This window comes from Staurois parvus, unplaced genomic scaffold (genome assembly GCF_062004578.1).
Source record: "Staurois parvus isolate SC_StPar_1 unplaced genomic scaffold, SC_StPar_1.0 ptg000634l, whole genome shotgun sequence".
Classification (NCBI taxonomy): Eukaryota; Metazoa; Chordata; class Amphibia; order Anura; family Ranidae; genus Staurois; species Staurois parvus.
This window is the reverse complement of record NW_028318430.1, coordinates 13,611,948-13,629,694: the sequence shown is the minus strand read 5'-3', so window position 1 is coordinate 13,629,694 and position 17,747 is coordinate 13,611,948. Positions and strand designations below refer to the sequence as shown.

Below are 17,747 nucleotides of genomic sequence, written 5' to 3'. Positions count from 1 at the left end.
GTTCATTTTGCTGAAATTTCATTGCAGCAACTCAAAATGGTACTCAGTACTTTGTATTGCCTCCACGTGCTTGTATGCATGCCTAACAATGTTGGAGGATGCTCCTAATGAGACAATGGATGGTGTTCCCGGGTATTTCCTCAAAGATCTGGACCAGGGCATCACTGCACTCCTGAACAGTCTGAGATGCAACCTGGCGGAGTTGGATGGACCAAAACATGATATCCCAGAGGTGTACTATTGGGTTTAGGTCAGGCAAATGTGGGGGCCATTCAGTGGTATCAGTTCCTTCATCCTCCAGGAACTGCCTACATACTCTCGCCACAGGAGGCCGGGCATTGTCGTGCACCAGGAGGAACCCAGGGCCCACTTCACCAGCATAGGGTCTGACAATGGGTCCAAGGATTTCATCCTGATACCTAATGGCAGTCAGGGTGCCATTGTCTAGCCTGTAGAGGTCTGTGTGTCCCTCCATGGATATGCCTCCCCGGACCATCACTGACCCACCACCAAAACAGTCATGCTGAACAATGTCACAGGCAGCATAATGTTTTCCATGGCTTCTCCAGACCCTTTCACGTCTGTCTCATGTGCTCAGGTTGAACCTGCTTTCATCTGTGAAAAGCACAGAGTGCCAGTGGCAGACCTGCCAATTCTGGTGTTCAATGGCAAATGTCAATCGAGCTCTATGGTGCTGGGCAGTGAGCACAGGGCCCTCAGGCCACCCTCCTGAAGTCTATTTCTGATGTTTGGTCAGAGACATTCACACTAGTAGCCTGCTGGAGGTCATTTTGTAGGGCTCTGGCAGTGCTCATCCTGTTCCTCCTTGCACAAAAGAGCAGATACCAGTCCCGGTTATGGGTTAAGGACCTTCTACGGCCCTGTCCAGCTCTCCTCGAGCAACTGCCTGTCTCCTGGAATCTCCTTCATGCTCTTTAGACTGTGCTGAGAGACATGGCAAACCTTCTGGCAATGGCACGTATTAATGTACCACCCTGGATGACTTGGACTGCCTGTGCAACCTCTGTAGGGTCCAGATATCCATATATTAAAATACACAGCACAAAAATCCCCATGTAATAACCCAGAAAAGTTATCCACCTCCACCCTTGAAGGCCAATCAAACAAAAATTATAAAACTTTTCTCTTTAAAAATAAAGAATACAATAAAATATAAAAAAACAAACAAAGCAAAAGTGTCCAAAATATCGAAATAATCCCCGCAGGTGCAAACAATTGTTCAACACAATCTCTTTTTCTTCTTTCAACAACAAGTCTCTTTCTCAACACCCGCAAATCCTGATGACAATATACCTCAAAAAAAAAAAAAACTCAACATAGTGTCATACCTTTTAAGTAATAAATACACACGTGCCACTCACTGTGCAACATGCAAAAAAATAAAAAAAATTAAAAAAAAATCTATATATGTGTGTTTACTCTATATACGAATATCTACACACATGCAAATATTCCTTTGTGTACCCAAAATATATTTATAAGTGAAAACACTCACACAAAGTGTCAATTACACAATATGTGAAAACAACTCAAATATATCACTGCAAATGTGTATCACCGCACTCTATATTCATCAGTGATCACCTTAAACCCAAACCAACACTCTCCAACTCGTGTACTGATGGATAATTACCCTATATATGAAATGACAGGGCATAACATAAATCTGGGTTAACTTCTTATCATTAGGGTTCCATCCAGTATTAGGGTTTTTCTTCCATTTACCTCATAAGAAAATCCGCAATTACAAATAGTGAATTCAAAGATATCATCCTTTATTTAATAACTCACATTAAAATTTGGATGAAGCAGCTCCTCCTCATAGGGATAGGAGTGTAGACAAGCTAGGGAATACTGGCCACATGTTCCCACTTCCAAGATGGCTGCGATCGCACTTCCGGTCAGCGTCGATACGTCTGACGTCCCTAGGGACACGTGACGTCAGACGTATCGACGCTGACCGGAAGTTCGATCACGATATAGATTTTTTTTTTTTTTTTTTTTTTTTGCATGTTGCACAGTGAGTGGCACGTGTGTATTTATTACTTAAAAGGTATGACACTATGCTGAGTTTTTTTCTTTTAAGGTATATTGTCATCAGGATTTGCGGGTGTTGAGAAAGAGACTTGTTGTTGAAAGAAGAAAAAGAGAAGGGTCCAGATATCGCCTCATGCTACCAGTAGTGACACTGATCCTAGCCAAATGCAAAACTAGTGAAAAACAGTCAGAAAAGGTGAGAAGGGAAAAAATGCCTCCACCTCTAAAATCATTCCTGTTTAGGGGGTCATCTCATTGTTGCCCATCTAGAGCACTTGTTGTTTTCATTAACACCAAAGCAGCTGAAACTGATTAACAACCAACCCTGCTACTTAACTGACCAGGAGTTTAATTGACTTGATGCTATATTCTGATTAAAAAGTGTTCCTTTAACTTTTTTGATCAGTGTATATATATATATATATATATATATATATATTTATTTATTTTTTTCCATGCTGCAGAGAGAGGATATCTACAGTACTTGATCATCAGAATCACATTTTCTATCTTGATACCCTTTATTATCCTTCTATTATGTCAGATTATGTTCTATAGAAGATCCTGCTTGGATGAAGGATCAGTAGGCTAGGACTACCCCTCCTTCTCCAAAAGCAGAACATGCTAGTTCAATGCGAACTTGCATTTTGTATATATTTGTAATTAACTAGCTCATTTATCAAATCTTGTATAAAATAATATAATAAATATGGAAATTATGATTTAAAAACAAACATACCAAAGCACCTTTGGGGCCAGGCTGACCTGGTACTCCGTCTCTTCCAGGTCTTCCTTCTTTTCCAGGAGTTCCTTGTTGTCCTGGGAAACCTGGTTCTCCCTTTTCGCCCTTAAGTTTTGGTTCAAAATAAACTTCCCCAGGTTCTCCCTTTGCTCCAGGACTCCCTAGAAGACCTGAAATACCTTGTGGTCCCTGGAAAAATACATTAACGAGTTTTATTTTATTGGCATAGAATCTCATAGGCTTTTGTTTTTCACTGATTAAAACCTTCATTTACTGAATGAGCAGGATGGTCTGAATGCAGAAACACAGGGGTTTTGCAACAGAGTTTACTTTGTAAGGTCAATGCAAATGCAAACACATTTGATTTACTAAAGGCAAATACACTGTGCACTTTGCAAAGTGCAGTTACACTCTGCAAGAGCAGTTGCTCCTGAGCATAGTAAATGAGCAGAGGCTCTGCTGACTTCCATCATCCAAACATGTGCAAGCAAAAGTGCTGTTTTTTTAATTTTCCTTCCATGTGATTGGGTATTCTTTGCAAAGTGAAGATTTATGTCATTTACTAAGCTCTAGAGCAGCTGCACTTGCAGAGCACAACTGCACTTTGCAAAGTACGCAGTCTATTTGCCTTTAGTGAATCAACCCAATAGTGACTACAATAAGCATTAGTGTATGTTTTATATAAAGACAATAAAGTTAATCTTAAAGTCCTAGTAAATTTAAACTTTTTTTTTCTGTACAGAGTGAGTTTCCAACACGGTCTCTGACCTAGTTGGAGAGAATTGGGGAGATTTATCCTTGCTTCCTGTCTGAACAGGAAGTGACAAGCTAACTTCCCAGTGATGACGCAGACAGTAACAATACATCTCTTTTTCAAATAAATGGAGAGTATTCCTTTGCCACTGACAACTGCTCCCTTCATTTCTTCTCATGTTGTTACAGCCTCTCTCAGGAAAAGGAAGTGAGTTGAAATCTCTCCAACAAAGTCACAGACAACAATAAAAATTTGACAGAGGTATGTACTCTCCCCAGTCTACCAAAAGTTAAAATAAAAAATTTTGGCTGGAATTTGACTTTAATAAATATTATTTAAGATAAAAATCAGTTCAGTTAAAAATCAGTTTTTTGTTAAAATTTCAGAATTAATATTTGATATGTTGACACATTCAACACTATACACACTACAATAAAACATGGCTTACAGTTACAACATTTATAACTTTTGTATTACTAACTCATTTTAATAATAAAAATCCAGTACATACAGGTGCTCCTGGTGAGCCGTCATAACCTGGTTGCCCTCTGTCTCCTTTGCTACCTTGCTGACCAGGAAATCCTTGGGAAAAAAACATATATTGTATAATATTGTATAATAAGATACTCTTTTAAAATAGCAACCAGAAGACTGCTTCCTCTAAAACTTTATTTTTCATTTATAATCTGTTCTTGATGTATACAGTGGTTACTTTTAAGTTGCAGCGACAGATATGTTAGTTTCTACATAGATAAATCAAGGTCATTGTAGACTATACATCATTTTGCATTTCAAGGGTTTTCAAAAGTATTCTGAATTAATGTAAATGGATCCACTGAGCACAGCTTGTCACAGACCTATAACAACTATCCCACATAATTTGGGGATCACCACATCATTGGTGTGTTTGACTCAAGACTTGGGTATTGATCAGACTGGCATCTCTGATCCACATTCAAGAGGTTAACAAACTTGCCTTAAAACACTGGGGTCCTGGATTCTCCCCCATTCTTTCCATTTGCATAGACTTCCTTAGAAAAACCTAGTATGATTATTAAATGTGCTGAGCTTACTTAAATTAATAAACATAATATATAAATCAAATATGCTACATTATAATGTTTTTCTCTATTTTAGCAGCAACATATACAGTATAATGTTTCTTAACCACTCTCCGCCTAGGCCAATTCTGAAATATTCTATAAACGATTTTTTTTGCTAGAAAATTAGTTAGAACCCCCAAATATTATAAATATTTTTAATGCAAAGACCCTTGAGAATAAAATGGTGGCTGTTATAATTTTAAAATAATTTACCGGTTAGAGTTGGTTAGAGTTTAGAGTTAAAAAAAGGTCTGATGCTAGTATTATTGCTCTCACTCTGATGTTCACAGTGATACGTCATATATGGTGAGAGCAGCGTTTACAGATGTATTCAGGACCAATGTGTACATTAACATTTGAGCATGAGCACAAATTTGTTTACAATTTTTTACACCATCTATTTATTTTTTTAAAAAAACACTTTATTGCTCTCACAAGGGATATACAACATCGCTTGTAATAGCATGGGCAGTGAGAGGTACTCTTTATGGAAAGACCTGAGGTCTATAACACCCCTGATCTCTCTTCTGCCCTCAAAAGCATATGAATAAACTGAGACTGGTTTGATCTGACGCTTGCCTAGCTGGTAAAAGCTAGTAAACAACAAACCAAAACCGAAGAGATGAAAACCTTGTCATCTCTAGGATAATTTGTCACAGAGGAAGTGGAGAAACAGATGTTATACCTTTTCCTTGCGTCTGCAGCTGGCCCTATGTGTGTGGTAGTCCCGGTTTGTGAGAGCCTGGGAATGGTGGTGGCAGAAGGGAGGCTCCTTCACACCCTGTAAAAATGATCAGGTGGCTGCAGAGCCACTCATATCACTTTTACAGGAAAGTTCATTGTCAGCTGCAAATTATTATGCTACAGCCATGATCCTCATATAACCATTTCCTGACCAGGACTTACTGTATATGTATAGTGGTCCTGAAGTGATTAAATAAAGCTTTGGAGATCTAAGAGTGAAGTTCTGCATTGCTGTAGAAAACTACTAGAGGCTCCAAAAGCACCCATCACCAGTTCACATTACTGAGGGTAACATGCTATATGATCATCTATTTACTACATGATTGAGTCTTCATATTCTATTATAATCTTGCTAGCATATGTTTACTATTTATGTTGTTTTGCTTCCTTCCATTTTTAACTATTTTCTTTTCTGAATTTTGTAAATACTTAAAAAACAAAACATAGTATATTCTAAATACCAACAAAGGCCATATGATATATTTGCACTAATTATTATCAAATGTTTTAAATGCTTTATGCTAATATGTTAGGCATTGTAATTTCAGACAGCATCACCTTTCACTTGTAAACTTTGTGTCTTACCTGGTTGCCCAGGAGGGCCCTGAGGACCTGGTGGCCCAGGAAGTGGTGATGGCATTGTTTCACATATTGCACAGGCATCCCCTTTGTCACCTAAAACAATTGTATGTATAATTAAAGCAAATACAAAAGTAACACATTAATATGAAAAGAGAAAAAGAGAATCCTAATATCTTTGATGAAAATATAGAACTTTTCTTTTCTTTTTGCTTCCTCATGGGTAATTTGTAGTCATTTTCCATCTGCTGCTTTAATGAAGTTACTGAAAATATTATCTACATTTAAAAAATTTTTATATCCAGGCAGGTGACTTATCCTATATTAAAAAGATGTCTTAATTTTAACATTTTTAAAAGCATAACTACACATTCAGCATGTGTCCCAATAAAACTTACTGTTGATATCTGTAGCACTTTCTAGTTTAGATTTTTTTGTGGTTGGTTAGAGGCTTGCTAAAAGCCTGGGTATGAATCAGCCTGGGAGGGAGTTAATGAAGTGACTTCAGGTTAGGCTCTACAGGTCAGGGCTTCTGCCCCCCCCCACCCCCTCCCACCCTTCTAGAAACTCACAGCACTTTGGAGGAAGGAAGGAGGCCTAGATTTGTATGTGTGAGGGAACCTGGCCAATCCCCAGGCAGGAGGGTTGTCTTAACTAATGGTAGTTAAGACAACCCTTAAATATGAGATCAGGGCAGTCAGGTGCAATACCCAACTAGTTCTCCCTAAGACTATTTCATTTGTAGATTTCGGAATCCCTTGCTTAAGGACACTCCCAAGACAGCCAGGTAGATATGAAGATTTCTGAGGAGGTTCACCAAAGGGGACAAAACGCTCCTTGCAAAGACAGGTGCGCTGCTGATTTTTGCCCTTTTTTTTTTGCTAAGAAGTTTGTCCTCCAGAGTTGTACAGTTCTATTGGGCATTCCATATACACCTAGACCCTGTCCAAGTTGTTAACCCCTAATAAAACCACAAAAACCAAGCTCAAGCTTACTGACTTTGGATGAGAGTGTGGAAAATGTGTGTTGCCTGCCTGTGCAGTGGTTAGGTGGACCCAAAAATTTAGTGGCCCTCGAGAGGGTAGTGCTACATGTCCAAAACAATGTTAGCAGAAAAAAAAGAAACTTGTTGTATTGATAAGTTAAAAGTTGGCTTCCTGTGTTCCAAACATATTACGTACTGTAAGCAACATACAGGGGGTGACAAGTCAATATATAATTTAAATCATTATATTATTTTATATAATTGTGTCATATTTACAATGTTTTCTAGGAAAAATATCTTTCAGAGTCAATACTTAAAGACTGTACAGAAATTATTTGTTCTAGAGAGGAGGTATCCAAACTTCAGACCGCTACAAGACTTTATCCAACTCTCAGGTAGGCACAGTGGTATATTCTCAATGTGCACAGACTGAGGATTTAGGTCAGCGGAGGCTGCCTATAGTAACCCCACCCCCCCAGTCTGGAGCAGGTAACCTCCCATTGTGCTGTCATCCTTCCGGTCATGCCCCAGCATTGACGGGAATATAGAACTTCCTCTGTCCAGACCTTCTCCACCTCCAGAATCCCACCCTGCTGCTACAGACACACTGTGGACCTTACATTGGTAAGGAAAACTCTGATGGGGACATTGATTTAATGGTGGAATCTAATGGTGACCCTGATGTAAAGGGGGACACCGATTGTACCCCTGCTATAAGGTGATCTCTGATTTAGATGAAATGTAAGGGGGAACCTTATGTAAGGAGAGACTCTTATGGGCACCCTGATGTAAAGTAGGATCTCATGGGAACCCTGGTGCAAGAGCGCATTTTGATATAATGGGGCTCTGAATGGGACTTGAATATGATGGGAACTTGAATGGAGACTCTGATGTAAGTGGGACCCTGATGTAAGGGGAGACCCTGATGGGAATCTTGATGTAAGGGGAGACTTTGATGTGAACTCTGATGTGATGGGGACTTGAATGTGGACCTGATATAAGGGGGGACTCTGATGGGCACCCTGATGTAAGGGGAGACTCTGATGTGGACTAAATAATGAATATTTGTAAAATATATGATGAGGCCCTTGCTCTGAAACATTTGGAGACCCTTTTCTACAACTATAGCACAGACAGAGTTAAAGTTAAGACAAAACCTAAAATATTCAATGCTCTGAAAGAAAACAAACCTTTCTGTCCCCTTTCTCCTTGGAATCCTTGTTGGCCTGGGTTCCCATCGGATCCACGATCACCAAGCTGCCCCGGAATGCATTCTTGGGTTGGATCTGTTGTCAAGTGAATTCAAGTTTTAAAAAAAAGAAAGCAATTAACCGCCATGGCTCAATAAACAAAAATCTTCTATTGAAGGATGACTGGCAACAGACAAAACCATAGAGAAGCAGAAGTCAAGAAGGAACCGATGTTAATCAATGCCATAGAAATTATGAAGGACCCTAATGGTTCAGTGTGCCAAAGTATCCCTTTCGTTATTGAGACACCTTAAATATAACAGCTTAGGTGGCTAATTGAATTCAGTCAGTACTGTAACTGAATTTAACCAGCTGTGCAATATGTGCATGTTCTGTTTTTCAGTAGCTAAAATTACAACATGACAAATACAGTTTATTGCTAGGATGGTAGAACTGATTACCAGCTTTTTAAAATGCACTTGCAGTAGATACATACTTAAAACAAAACCTGAGTTAAATATCAGGCACTTTTAGGGTGTGGGCTGGCATGAGGTTGAAAGCACAAGGTGAGAGTTCCACAAAATTCCTTCTCTTAATGCACATAATACTGTGATGTCCTATTCTTAAACCTATATGTACACACCCTACAACTTTCAATGAACCTTCAGATCCTTCTTTGATAAAAAACAAACAGCCCCGTCTATACAGCCTCCAGATGCACCTTGGGAAGTTCTGACAGACAGAGAAGAAAGGCGTTGCAACCGCCTCAGATGATATTTTTTTACAGAACACTTCTATTATTGCTAGCATATTATGTACCACCCACCCTTCAACTCCACAGTTTTATATTTAGTGGCTTACTACCCTTTCAGACAAGCCGTTTGGTTGGGGGTCTTTCTTATGGTTCCAAAATGTTCTTTTTTACAGACTACCTAATGGTACAAAGGGTTCTATAACTACTTATATTACTATATTTTCTAAGCTAATGTCTAAACTCTTCTTAGTAAATGAACAGATACTGTATATGTGTAAATGTATATATTTTTGTTCTCTACCATGGATAAAAACATAGTATAGATAGATTTGATTTTGCTCAGTACCTCATTACTTCCCAGACTTTTAGACATTAGATAATACCCTTTCTAGCTCTCCTTGCTCTTTAACTATGAGATGATCTCCAAAACCTCCAGATCCCACATTAATTAAACTCATTGAGTTTAAATTGTTCATCTTTACTCCCTGACACACTAGTCCTCTTGTAAGAATTTCAACTATTTTTTATACAAAATACTAACAAAACTAACAAGTCTGGAAAGAGATTAAAACCTATGTGCCTTTGCAGCTTTCCACACATATAAACTCCATTAAATGGGTATCTATGGAAGAATAATTTGATTCTGAGGCTAGGCTGGTTTGATTGACTGCCACATTCACAAATGACATTAGTCATGATAGAACTAATTATCATCTCCTTACTTCCATTTACTCACAATCCAATTAGTTGCTATCTCACTGATAACAACCTTCCTAACACCTTACAGTCTGGCTTTTGCCCACAACACTCCACAGATTAAAAACTCAATAACAACTTAATAAATGCTAAAATCAATGTGCACTACTCAGTACTCTTACTATTAGAATCTTCTGCAGCCTTTGACCACCTCCTCAAAAAAGTCTATTCCCTTGGCCTCCAATATTCTGTTCTTTTTCTGTTTTCCTCCAACTTATCTAAGTGCTCTTTCCAATACCATCTCTATGCTGATGACACCCAAATCTGTTTCTCTTCTCTGCTCACCCATTCAGTCTCTTTGCACATCACCAATTTAATAACTGACCTTTATATCAGTATGGATGTCAAGTCACTTCCTAAAACTCAATCTTTCAAACATTGAGCTCATAATTCTGAGCAATGAGAAATAAGATAAGTTATTGGCAGTACACAAATTGGTCTCCTCTATGATGCCAGGCAAGCTATTTCAGCTATTTATTCTTCACAAAGCATGTTTAACTCTGTTACAACTATGTACATTTAAACCTTCTGAAGACCAGACCAAAGATTATCCCAAGACTATACCAGAAATGACATGTGTCTATGGGTACTCTGTGGCATATATTATGGGAATGCTCCATTGCAAATCTCTATTGAAAGCAAATTGTTCAGTTTCTGTGTGAAAGGGGGTCCTCGGTGATACTAGATTCTGGGTTATGCCTATTCGATATTGTGGGAAACCTTGAGTTAATCTTCTTCATAATTACTGTATGAAGAAACGGGCTTCTCAGTGATACTAGACCCTAGGTTATACTTCTTGGATATTCTGGGAAACCTTGAGCTAAAATAAATATTACTCAACTTTTTTACATGTCTTGTCACCGACAAGAGAGCACTTAGACTGATGTCAATGCTACTATCAATATATATAGATATATATATAGACACAATGCTACAAGAAATGTATCTTTATTCACAGGGGCCTCATTCCTTTTGATAATAATTTAAATATACAGTACTTGTACCTGATATTTACCCTGTAACTCTTTTTTTTGTGCGACCTGATAATAAAAAGTTGTAGAGAGCTACTTACCTTGTATATGAGCAAAACATAAATAATAATTTTTTGAAAGTGAAATATCAGTCATTTGTAGGTACCTATTCATAGGCTCAGCATTTTTGAGGGCCTGATAACCCAAAAATGTGAGGTACACTAACAGCTAAAACCAATGGCCACTACTCCGTAAGGGGAGACTTTGATGTGAACTCTGATGTGATGGGGACTTGAATGTGGACCTGATATAAGGGGGGACTCTGATGGGCACCCTGATGTAAGGGAAGACTCTGATGTGGACTCTAATGAATATTTGTAAAATATATGATGAGGCCCTTGAGCTGAAACATTTGGAGACCCTTTTCTACAACTATAGCACAGACAGAGTTAAAGTTAACTACTCCACTGGCCACTACTCCGTACTCTTACTACTTGACCTCTCTGCGGCTTTTTATACTTTTGACTATCCCCTCCTCCTCAAAAAACTCCACTCTCTTGGCCTCAGAGAATCTGCTCTCTCCTGGTTCTCCTCCTACCTATCACAGCGCTCCTTCAGCATTACCTATAATGCTGCCTCCTCCTCTTCACTCCCTCTTTCTGTAGGGGTCCCTCAAGGTTCTGTCCTTGGACCCCTTCTCTTCTCCATCTACACCTCCTCCCTTGGTCACTTGATAAACTCACATGGCTTTAAGTACCATCTCTATGCTGATGACACACAAATCTATCTTTCTACCCCTCACCTCACCCGTTCAGTCTCCTCTCGCATTACTAACCTACTAAGCGACATATCGGCATGGATGTCACTCCACTTCCTCAAACTCAATCTTTCCAAAACTGAGCTCTTAGTATTCCCCCCAGCCCGTGCCCCCTCCCCTGATTTCTCCATCAAGATCAATACCACAATCATCATTCCCTCCCCTCATGCCAGGGTACTAGGTGTAATCCTAGACTCCCGTCTGTCCTTTCACCCCCAAATCCAATCCCTGTCCAAATTTTGTAGACTTCACTTCCGCAACATCTCCAAGATACGCCCGTTCCTAACCTCTGAAACCACTAAGCAACTTATTCACTCCCTTGTTATATCTCGCCTTGACTATTGTAACTCCCTCCTCATTGGCCTACCGAATCGCAGGCTATCCCCTCTTCAGTCTATCATGAATGCTGCTGCCAGACTTATCCACCTTACTAACCGTTCTGTATCTGCCACCCCTCTCTGCCAATCCCTCCACTGGCTTCCCGTTGCCCAACGGATAAAATTCAAAACATTAACAATAACGTATAAAGCCATTTATAACTCTGCCACAAATTACATCAACAATCTTGTCTCTAAATATCACCCTAACTACTACTCTCCGCTCCTCACAAGACATCCTGCTCTCTAGCTCCCTTGTCTCCTCCTCCCATGCTTGTCTCCAGGACTTTTCCAGAGCTTCCCCCATCCTCTGGAACTCTCTACCCCAATTTATCAGACTATCACCTACTCTGCTCACTTTTAGGCGATCTCTGAAAACCTATCTCTTCAGGGAAGCCTATCCTGCCCTCAGCTAATAATGGAATCTTCTACTCTTCCAACCAGTCCATCCCCCACAGTTACTACCTTTTGTACCACTAGCCCCTCCCTCCTAGATTGTAAGCTCCAAGGAGCAGGGCCCTCTTTTCCCTCTTGTATTGAATTGTATTCTTGCTGTATTGTCTCCCGTTATATTGTAAAGCACTGAGCAAACTGTTGGTGCTATATAAATCCTGTATAATAATAATAATTCAGCTTTTGATTACAAGCTCTATTAAAAATGTTTGGTCTGCTCTCCCATGCCCATCCTTTGCGCCATTGCTGTGATAGGCAGCCTCACTAACAAAAACTAAAGCATGTGAGAGGCGGACCAAAGCTTGACTGCACTAGTCTGGTTAGCAGTTGACTAAAAGTGCTTTCCAGGTTTTAGAGCTTCTACGGTGCTCTGAAACAAAGCTTAACCTGCATGTAAAGATGCCTGCTTTTAATAGGAAGCGCAGATTTTGGTACTTTAAATCAACTACAAATACACTGTAGTTTACTAGCACTATACTTGGTCTTACCATGAAGCCATGGTCAGTGTTTTCTAGACTGTAGATAAGAGAATATGCCTCTTTCGTTATTTATGTTTTTGCTGATGCTGAGTTCTTGCTTAAGGCAAAACTATAGTGCACCATATTAAAGCAGTTGTAACTACAAAGTTAGGCTGTTGTGCCTGTATAACTGTATAACCCTTGGTACCAATGCACTGCATAAGAAAAAAAATCAGTGCAATATAAATATATTTTAGCAATGCAGATAGATTAATTTAAATTTCAGTATTTTTTGCAATATTAAAGCTGTAGAGAATGCTTAAATTACAGCAGTAAAATTCATGCACATCATAAATACTGAACAGTTTAAATTCAGATAACAAAAGTCAAACTGTTGAATCCTGTTCTTACCGATGGGGCCTGGTGGGCCTGGTAATCCTTTAGGCCCAGCTGGACCTTGTCTGCCTTTCTCTCCTGGTAGGGATAAACCAGGCAATCCAGGATCACCTTTCTCACCTCTGTCCCCTGTAAATCCTGGTGCTCCAGGTAATCCAGGAATAGATGTCCCTAAAAGAAAACACATTTTTAAAGTGTATGTAAACTGTAGCAATCCACTTCTCTATTTTGTTATGTTAAATATTGTATATCACTGAAAAGTATCTGGCTATATCTGTTCCATAACTGCAGAGAAATACCTGTTGATATTGTCAAACATCTTGTCTTTCTGTGCTGCATTCTTATCAGTTATATTGTTCCCAGTACGCTCTGTGAACAGCAGAACACCTTCCCCATATGTTATGGTAAAGAGGGGTAGGTGTTCTGTAGTCCTGTCCTTAAGGGAAATTGCTGTTCCTCCAGAGATACAGCATGACAAGTGAGGGTTTTCACCCTAGGACTCTTTGCAGGATCACCATGTGAAAATAAAGGTAAAATGCCAGGAAAATAAAAAGGAATACAACCACATCTAAGAAGTGGTAAACTGCAAATTGTTACATTTTTGTTGTTGGGCTTAGATATGCTTTAATCCTTTCTCTGCCACCGATGTATGCCATATATTGGAAGTAGCAAGGGGGTTTATACACATTACTGTATCAGCAGGGAGTATGTGTAAATATAACAAGCCAACTGCCAACTGTCAGATGGAATTGACCAGGCTGCTCTACAGTGAGTTTGCTCTCCCGCACCCATCCTTGCTATGTTTCCCAGGGGTCTGCACTCTCATCAACAGATCTGGGACAAGCATGGTGGGTTCCACTGGGGATAAGGGAGGAAACTCACCAAACATACATTTGCTGATCTCCCCTTCCTACTAAGAACCTCAAAGTAACATGTAGAATGACACATCAAGGTGCGGCTGCCACTTTCCCTGGGTAAGAAGCTAATGAAGCATGATCTGAACTCACTCCATTAGCTTCACTAGAGGGCAGGTGAGACATCAGGGGTCTAAAAGACTTCTGTAATTACATTAAAGAGAACCTGGCCTTCTTTAAAAGATTTTGAGCCACCCTACCCCACATACATTTACAAACATAAACACTTGCATCTACACATGAAAATGTGAATTGTGCTACACATGTTACATATCACTGTGCATGCCAGAACTACAGCAATAGTTTTAAGCCCAATATTTATGGATAACTCTAAACAGATGACATGTAAGGGCTTTTAAATCATCAAATTTTAAAGCTAGACATATTGGGTACCTATTTACGTGGCATAACCTTGTCCTTTATATATTACCAAAAATTGGGTAATATATTGCATTCCTGGGCCTTAAATCTAACTTTAGTGTATTTTCTACTGAAATTGGGCACTTGATAAAATGTTACACTAATATTACGTGACATAAATAAGTGAACCTACAGCTATTTTATGCTCCAGGCTGTCTGCTTTCAGAAGATATACAGTGGGGATCGAAAGTTTGGGCACCCCAGCTAACAATTTGTATTAATGTGCATAAAGAAGCCAAGGAAAGATGGAAATAAATCTCCAAAAGGCATCAAATTACAGATTAGACATTCTTATAATATGTCAACAAAAGTTAATTTTATTTCCATCATTTACACTTTCAAAATAACAGAAAACAAAAAAATGGCGTCTGCAAAAGTTTTGGCACCCTGCAGAGTTAATATCTTGTACTGCCCCCTTTGGCAAGTATCACAGCTTGTAAACGCTTTTTGTAGCCAGCCAAGAGTCTTTCAATTCTTGTTTGAGGTATCTTTGCCCATTCTTCCTTACAAAAGTCTTCCAGTTCTTTGAGATTTCTGGGCTGTCTGGCACGCACTGCTCTTTTAAGGTCTATCCATAGATTTTCAATTATGTTGAGGTCAGGAGGTTGTGAAGGCCATGGCAAAACCTTCAGTTACGCCTCTTGATGTAATCCCCCGTGGATTTCAAGGTGTGTTTAGGATCATTATCCATTTGTAAAAGCCATCCTCTCTTTAACTTCAGCTTTTTCACAGATGGCATCAAGTTACCATCCAAAATTTGCTGAAATTTTATTGAATCCATTTTTCCTTCTACTCGTGAGATGTTCCCTGTGCCACTGGCTGCAACACAACCCCAAAGCATGATTGATCCAACCCCATGCTTAACAGTTGGACAGAGGTTCTTTTCATTAAATTCTGTGCCCCTTCTTCTCCAAATGTACCTTTGCTCGTTCCGGCCAAAAAGTTCAATTTTAACCTCATCGGTCCACAGAACTTGTTTCCAAAATGCATCAGGCTTGTCTATATGTTCATTTGCAAAGTTCAAACAATGATTTTTGTGGTGAGGATGTAGAAGAGGTTTTCTTCTGATGACTCTTCCATGAAGACCATATTTGTACAAGTATCTCTTTATAGTGGAATAGTGTACCACAACTCCAGTGTCTGCCAGATCTTTCTGGAGGGATCGTGCAGTCAAACGTGGGTTTTGAATTGTTTTTCTCACAATCCTGCGAGCTGTTCTGTCTGATATTTTTCTTGGTCTTCCAGATCTTGCTTTAACTTCCACTGTTTCTAATGACTGCCATTTCTTAATTACATTCCGAACAGAGGATATTGACATCTGAAAACGCTTTGCTATCTTCTTATAGCCTTCTCCAGCTTTGTGAGCGTCAACTATTTTCAGTTTCAGTTTTCTAGACAACTGCTTAGAAGAACCCATGGTGCTGATTGTTGGGGCAAGGTCAGATGAGTCTGGGCATTTAAAACCTTTGAGCTTGACATCACCTGGTCTTCCCAGATGATGATTGAGAACAATCCATGACACTGGCAGGTCTCAGCTTGGCAAAGGGGGCAGTGCATGCTATAAATTCTGCAGGGTGCCCAAACTTTTGCAGACGCCATTTTTTTGTTTTCTGTTATTTTGAAAGTGTAAATGATGAAAATAAAATCTAACTTTTGTTGACATATTATAAGAACGCCTAATCTGTAATTTGATGCCTTTTGGAGATTTTTCCATCTTTCCTTGGCTTCTTTATGCACATTAATACAAATTTTTAGCTGGGGTGCCCAAACTTTCGATCCCCACTGTACAATGGTTTGGGAGGTTTAAGTAATCTGCAGATTAATAATGGCTCTGGCAGCAAAAGGGTTAAGTAGATGATTTTTTTGTGCCTTGACTATATTATGACATTAAGCAAAGCAAAGTCGAATTAGATTAGGTAGAGCTATAAATGTAGCAAACTGTGTAGGCAGAAACCAAAATTCTTAATCTATGAATGCCGACAAATAGACACAATTTATTTTACCATGTACTGTGTATAAACAATATTTATTTACAAATTTTATGACATTTTCAGAAGTTACCTGGTAGTCCAGGATAGCCTTGTATTCCAGGTTCACCTTAAAAGCAACAAAGAAGTTTGAGCTTATTTAACCAGTAGAATAGCAAAGAATATAACCTTTTGTATAAAGTTAACATTCAGCAGTTACTTATCTCTACTTCTAATTTAAAACATCTGCACACAAATGAAAAAAATGAAATAGTATAAAAAAACTCAAGGTGTACATTTTTGCAGGTATTAGTAACAGGAAAAGTAACTAAAGTTTATTCTTACAATGCAGAAATTATTTTTTAAATACCTAACAAGACAGAATTGTACTCAGTAACTGCAAATTAAATTCAAGATACCATTGCACACCCTAAAATATCACTGTAACAATTAAGGAGATTTATTGCAAATATAGTGGACAGGTGCATACTCTCCCATGCCATTCTGTCTGTCACCACTGACACCTTCTCCATCACTTGTAAACTGGTGTCTTCTCTCTTTTGCCATTGGTGATTTAACTCCCAAGCATACCCACTGGAGTTACATTATCCCAGTGCCTAGCTCTATTCTTACACACAAAACAATGCTAGCACAGGGGCAGACTGACCATTTGGAAACTCGGGCACTGCCCGAGGGCCCGGGGTCAGTAGGGGGCCCCATGAGATGCCCCTGGTACCTTCTTCATAGGCCTTTTTGAGTTTGGGCAAGGACACAGGGGCCCCATGATCCCCTACTGCCCGGGGGCCCCATGAATTGTCATTCCGCCCCTGTGCTAGCAAATAGGTAAAGTAGTTTTTTGGCAGGAGAAACCAAAGTTTAATGTAAAAAACCTAACTCGCCAGCATTTTTTTTGTCACTTTACAGTTTCAATCTGAACTCAAGGATAAGCAAATATTGTCTAAAGAGGCATGCGTATTCATACTTGAATATTGTTCTTTGTGTATTTCTTCCATATCCATGCAGTAATCCAGGGCAAAATGTTGTAATAAAGACCAGTCACTGTTGCACTCTATTCTTGCACAGGGTGACTGGTCTTGTTTCTGCCCCCTCCTGTAGTTTTCTGTAGACAGACTGTAGTGGGTGGACCTGCTGGTTCCCTCCTACAGCTCTGCTCTCTGTACAGGCTATGTGCAGCACAGTGACATGATGTCAGCACTTTTACAAGTAACTGAGTTTGCAAAGGCATCACACAAAGTTGACAAGTGGATTTATATCCTTTGTGGCTATTGAGAAATATATTTAATATAAA

At 39.3% G+C, this 17,747-nt stretch overlaps 1 protein-coding gene across 1 annotated transcript in view; it reads right to left on the bottom strand.

Moving 5' to 3' along the window:
- The window catches only part of COL4A1 (collagen type IV alpha 1 chain), a 222,134-nt gene that overhangs the window by 72,987 nt on the left and 131,400 nt on the right, over window positions 1-17,747 (bottom strand). Inside the window, exons 20-25 of the mRNA XM_089693592.1 lie at window positions 16,533-16,568; window positions 13,153-13,308; window positions 8,156-8,251; window positions 5,987-6,076; window positions 4,066-4,136; window positions 2,798-2,989 (exon numbers count right to left, since the gene is read on the bottom strand). Of these exons, the coding sequence (XP_089549718.1) occupies window positions 2,798-2,989; window positions 4,066-4,136; window positions 5,987-6,076; window positions 8,156-8,251; window positions 13,153-13,308; window positions 16,533-16,568 (641 nt within the window). The remainder of the gene's footprint in view (window positions 1-2,797; window positions 2,990-4,065; window positions 4,137-5,986; window positions 6,077-8,155; window positions 8,252-13,152; window positions 13,309-16,532; window positions 16,569-17,747) is intronic.